Genomic DNA, 5502 nt, shown 5'->3' on the forward strand with positions numbered 1-5502 from the left:
GTTGATGCGACCCAGGACCCGGACCAGGACCAGCTCGACGATCAGGACGCTCAGATCAGTCCAACCGAGGTTCACCCATCCGTCCAGGCCAAGCAGTCCAACCGAGCAGTGTACCGGATCAACCCGCGTTCGTCGGAAAGGAGCTAAGCTGGATCCACGACCTGATGACCGATCTGACCGAACCACAGATGATCTTTCCCGTCCAACTCGTCAAGACAAAGCCAACAGACGAGCCAGACTTCACTTGGATCAGGCGGAGTCAGACCACGACCGCAACTTCTCACTTCTCACCCGTTTGGTCCGTACCGCACATCCCGATGATCGGACCAACGTTCTTACTTCTTCTTTTGACGCCATCATGGACTTCTCTTCGACCAAATTCTCTAAGGCAAGGATTCTTAGACTTTCTGAAGATTTGGGTCGAGTAAATTCTTCATACGTTCAAGACAGTTCGATGATCACCCCCGCGGCCGCACCTCCGTACGTCCATCTCCTTACCGGCGACGAACCAGATCATCACGGACGCACTTGGACACATTCTGAATCTGGACCAGTCAACCTTTGAGTCCACACTTTGACTGGTCTTCCCTTGTTTTCCACACTTTGACTAGTCTTAGTCAAATTTATATTTTTCTATGTGTGTTTTTCAGCATTTTTCTTTATTTTTCTTTGACTCAAAACACTATATAATGTACCCCATTTCTTTGCAATGAGATCACGAAATTTTCTCCTTATTTTGAGTCTTCTCTCTTTGTTCTTAGCATAGAACTTTCCTGTTTCCTAGTGAGGTTATCACTTAGCAAACAAATCTTCATTTGTTGGACCGGTGCGTCACATCCGGCAACAAACGAATCTGGTAGTATCAGGGGTCTTTCCGCAACCTTTTGTGTCACCCATCATTCCATAGTTCTCTTTTCAGAGTTCATATCCTTCACAAACCGATTGAGTGATCCTGTCCAAACTCAGGACGTATCAAGTGGTATCAGAGCCACTCAATTCGGTATTATCTTTCCATCTTTCTCATCTCCCATTTTCTAAACACTCTTCTTCTTCTGTCTATCTTGAATCCGGGCCACTACCTTACCTAGGCCATATTATTTATAAAAAAAAAAAAAAAAAAAAAAAAGAAAGATCTAAAAAAAAAAAAAAAAAAAAAAAAAAAGAAAAGAATCGAAAGTTGATTGTTTTGGCTAGGTGGTGGAAGAGAAATCCTGCTGGCTGAAGAGAAATCCAGCCTTGGAGTGGTTAAAGCGGATTCCCAAACCAAATTCTCTTATCTCTCTATCTTGTGTTTCATTATTTGTTTGCTTTGAGATCTCATCGGTTATTTGGATTGTCTTTCTTAGAACCTTGAGAAGAATTCTTTGAGTGACCACTAAATTGAGTGAAACACGTGTGTGGGTGAGGATAAACACCTGAGAGTGTGAGGTTTTTATCTAACTTTACCTTGTTTAAGTTTTCAGGAAACCATGGGCAGTGAAGAAGAAAGAAACCAGACCCGGAAATTCTGTGCTGGATTATCTAACTTGCAAATGCGTGCTCTCAATGATTCTATGTCTAACTTGTTGAATACAGGTTTGGAGGCGATCCATCTTAGGCTGGATGAACTTCAGGGCCGACCAGCTCAGTCCCGAACCAGAAACAGGCGTGACCGCCCAAGGAGACACAGCCGGTCCGACCTTGAGATCCGAGATGAGTCCTATGATGATGATCAGTCCATCAATCGTCCAAGGAGAGCTCCTAGACATCAAAACCAAGGTGATGTCAATCCATTTGGTAGAAATGAAAGAACTAATGATGGTATGGGTGGATTGAAATTGAAAATTCCAAGTTTTGATGGCAAAAATGATCCGGATGCTTTTCTTGAATGGGAAAGAAAAATTGAGCTTGTGTTTGATTGTCAAAATTTTTCTGATATTAAAAAGGTTAGACTTGCTGCTGCTGAGTTTACTGGCTATGCTATTAACTGGTATGATCGAGTTGTGACTAGCAGGAGAAGAGCAGGTATGGCGCCAGTTGATACATGGGATGAGCTTTCCATGCTGATGAGGAGACGCTTTGTTCCCGACCATTACCACGGGACCTACATCACAACTCAGGCGGCTGCTTCAAGGTTCCAAGTCAGTTGAGGACTATCACCAGGAGATGGAGACCTTGATGATCAAAGCTGATGTAGAAGAGCCCTTAGACGCCACCATGGCCAGATTTCTTACCGGGCTCAACCGTGATATTCAAGACCGTATGGAGCTGGAAGATTATGACAGCATGGAGCAGATGCTACACAAGGCCATACTGATTGAACAACAAGCCAAAAGAAAAGGTCTTTCTAAACCAGCCTTTGCTCCCAAATCATCCTTTGCTCCCAAAGCAAACTATCAAGACAAAGGTAAGTCTTCTTCCTCAACAAATACTGCTTTTAAGACTAATGCCTCTGCTCATGTTGATAGAGAAAAGAAAGAGGAGGCTCCAAAACGAACCAGAGACATTCAGTGTTTCAGATGTCATGGCCTTGGCCACTATGCCAACCGATGCCCAAACCAAAAGGTGATGGTTCTTTTGGAGAATGGTGAAGTAGAATCCGAGGAAGACAAGGAGGATCTTGGACCAGTGTATGATGATGATGAGGAAGAGGCGCTTGACTTCCCAGCTCATGGTCCCCTTCTTGTTACTAGAAAGACTTTGGACGATGCCTTTGATCCCATCTTCGATGAGGAGGCCGATGGAGTGATCGATGAGTTCTGCTCGAACTTTGTGGAGGGTTCTGATCCGATCTATGATGAGGACGACCTTGATGATCCCAGCCACGGTCCAATACTTGTTACTAGACGTGCCTTGAGTGTCCACCAAAGACCAACGACAAGAACAAAGGGAGAATCTCTTTCACTCTAGATGTCTCATTTCTGATAAAGTTTGTTCTTTGATTATTGATGGAGGTAGTTGCACTAATGTGGCTAGTGACACCCTTGTAAAGAAACTTGGGCTTGTTACTCGGCCTCTTGCTCGTCCTTTCAGGTTGGAGTGGCTCAATGAGGCTGGAGAGCAATATGTGAAGGAGCAAGTCACCGTCCCACTTTCTATTGGGCGATATGAGGATGAGGTCGTGTGCAATGTGCTTCCCATGGATGCATGTCATGTTCTTTTGGGCCGGCCTTGGCAGTTTGATAAAAAGGCTGTGCATGATGGTTTCACAAACCGGCACTCTTTTGATCATAAGGGAAAGAAGATCAACCTTGGTGCCTTTGTCGCCCTCGGAGGTCCATCAAGACCAGGCTTCAACTCAAGAAGGGGCGTGACCAAGAGTCTAAGGCAGATAAACCCGAGTCTAGTACCAGAAACTCCAACTTCTTTGTCAAGGAAAGTCAGGTCAGGAAATCTCTTTACTCTCAACAGCCATTTCTTTTACTTGTGTATAAAGAATCTCTTATGGCTAATTCTTCTGACCTTGCACCGGAGATTCCGAGTGAGTTGCTAGATGTTTTGCAGGACTTTTCTGATGTCTTTCCAGATGAGAATCCAAAGGGATTGCCACCAATACGAGGGATTGAGCATCAAATAGACTTTGTTCCGGGTGCATCTCTACCGAACCGACCAGCTTACCGTACCAATCCGGTCGAGACCAAGGAACTTCAGAAACAAATCGGAGAGCTTCTTGAGAAAGGCTACATCCGGGAAAGCCTCAGTCCTTGTGCTGTTCCAGTTCTTCTAGTGCCCAAGAAAGATGGTTCATGGCGCATGTGTGTTGACTGCCGAGCCATCAACAACATTACGGTAAAGTATAGGCATCCCATTCCTAGGCTTGATGACATGCTTGATGAGTTGCATGGTTCTTCAGTTTTCTCTAAGATTGATTTGAAAAGTGGATATCACCAGATTAGGATGAAAGAAGGTGATGAATGGAAAACTGCATTTAAGACTAAGCTAGGATTGTATGAGTGGCTTGTTATGCCATTTGGTCTCACTAATGCACCTAGCACTTTCATGCGTTTGATGAATCATATTCTGAGAGCATTCATTGGTCATTTCGTGGTTGTATACTTTGATGACATACTCATTTACAGCAAGAACCTAGATGATCATAAGAAGCATGTGAAATCTGTTCTTGAAGTTCTTAGGAAAGAAAAGCTGTTTGCAAATCTTAGTAAATGCTCTTTTGGAACAGATCACGTGGTGTTCTTAGGTTTTGTTGTAGGTGCTGATGGACTCAGAGTGGACGAGGAGAAGGTCAAAGCCATCCGAGAATGGCCCATTCCGACCACAGTGAGCGAGGTAAGGAGCTTCCACGGCCTTGCCGGGTTCTACCCGAAGGTTTGTCCAGGACTTCAGTACCATCGCAGCCCCACTTACTGAAGTGATCAAGAAGAATGTTGGTTTCAAGTGGGAACAGGCTCAGGAAGAAGCATTCCAACTCTTGAAAGGGAAGTTAACTCATGCTCCTTTACTTGTACTTCCTGATTTTTCTAAAACTTTTGAGATCGAGTGTGATGCTTCGGGTGTTGGTATTGGTGCTGTCTTGATGCAGGATAGGAAACCCATTGCTTACTTCAGTGAGAAGCTTAGTGGAGCCACTCTCAACTACCCCACTTACGACCAGGAGCTGTATGCTTTGGTGAGGGCTCTTCAGACATGGCAGCACTATCTCTGGCCAAAGGAGTTTGTGATCCATACTGATCACCAATCGTTGAGACATCTTAAGGGCCAGCAGAAGCTAAACAAGAGGCATGCCCGTTGGGTTGAGTTTATTGAGACATTTCCTTATGTGATCAAGTACAAGCAAGGTAAGGAAAATGTTGTGGCTGATGCTCTGTCCCGAAGGTATACTCTTCTTTCAGCTCTAGAGACTAAGTTGCTTGGTTTTGAATTTATCAAAGATTTGTATGCAACTGATCCAGATTTTAAAGAGATTTTCAGGAAGTGTTCCAAAACGGCCTATGGCAAGTATTATCAAGTTTCTGATTTCTTATTCTTTGATAACCGCTTGTGTGTTCCCAATGTTCTTTGAGGGAGTTGTTTGTCAGGGAATCTCATGGAGGAGGTCTTATGGGACATTTCGGAATCAAGAAGACATACAAGGTGGTGTATGAGCACTTCTATTGGCCGAGTCTGATGAAGGACGTGGAGAGGATATGCAACCGATGCGTGGATTGCAAGAAGGCCAAGTCCAAAGTGCAAAACCAAGGTTTATTCGGCCCTACCCATTCCATCTCATCCTTGGGTTGATATTTCTATGGATTTTGTGCTTGGTTTGCCTAGGAGTAAGTCTGGCCGAGACTCCATCTTTGTGGTTGTTGATAGATTCTCTAAGATGGCTCATTTCATACCTTGTCATAAGACTGATGATGCTGTGCATGTTGCTGAGTTGTTCTTTAGAGAAATTGTTAGGTTGCACGGAATGCCTAGAACCATTGTTTCTGATAGAGATGCTAAGTTCCTTAGTTACTTTTGGAAAACTTTGTGGTCTAAACTTGGAACTAGGTTGATGTTTTCCACTTGTCATCCTCAAAC

General features: G+C 44.1%; 1 protein-coding gene across 1 annotated transcript; it reads left to right on the forward strand.

Annotated features, from left to right (window-relative positions):
- Positions 1-2145: 2145 nt before the first annotated feature.
- On the forward strand, positions 2146-5217 carry LOC130505043 (uncharacterized). The gene is made up of 6 exons (XM_056999648.1): positions 2146-2827; positions 2934-3363; positions 4059-4305; positions 4520-4606; positions 4694-4812; positions 5016-5217. The coding sequence occupies exons 1-6, from the start codon at positions 2146-2148 to the stop codon at positions 5215-5217; spliced, it is 1767 nt and encodes a 588-aa protein (XP_056855628.1).
- Positions 5218-5502: the final 285 nt, after the last annotated feature.

Source organism: Raphanus sativus, unplaced genomic scaffold (genome assembly GCF_000801105.2).
Source record: "Raphanus sativus cultivar WK10039 unplaced genomic scaffold, ASM80110v3 Scaffold1966, whole genome shotgun sequence".
Classification (NCBI taxonomy): Eukaryota; Viridiplantae; Streptophyta; class Magnoliopsida; order Brassicales; family Brassicaceae; genus Raphanus; species Raphanus sativus.

Coding starts and splice junctions, on each gene's coding strand:
- LOC130505043 (XM_056999648.1), top strand. CDS start 2,146: ATGGAGACCTTGATGATCAAAGCTGATGTAGAAGAGCCCTTAGACGCC. Junction 4,306..4,519: donor TTGCCGGGTTCTACCCGAAG/GTTTGTCCAGGA, acceptor GTCTTGATGCAG/GATAGGAAACCCATTGCTTA. Junction 4,813..5,015: donor GCTGATGCTCTGTCCCGAAG/GTATACTCTTCT, acceptor GTTGTTTGTCAG/GGAATCTCATGGAGGAGGTC.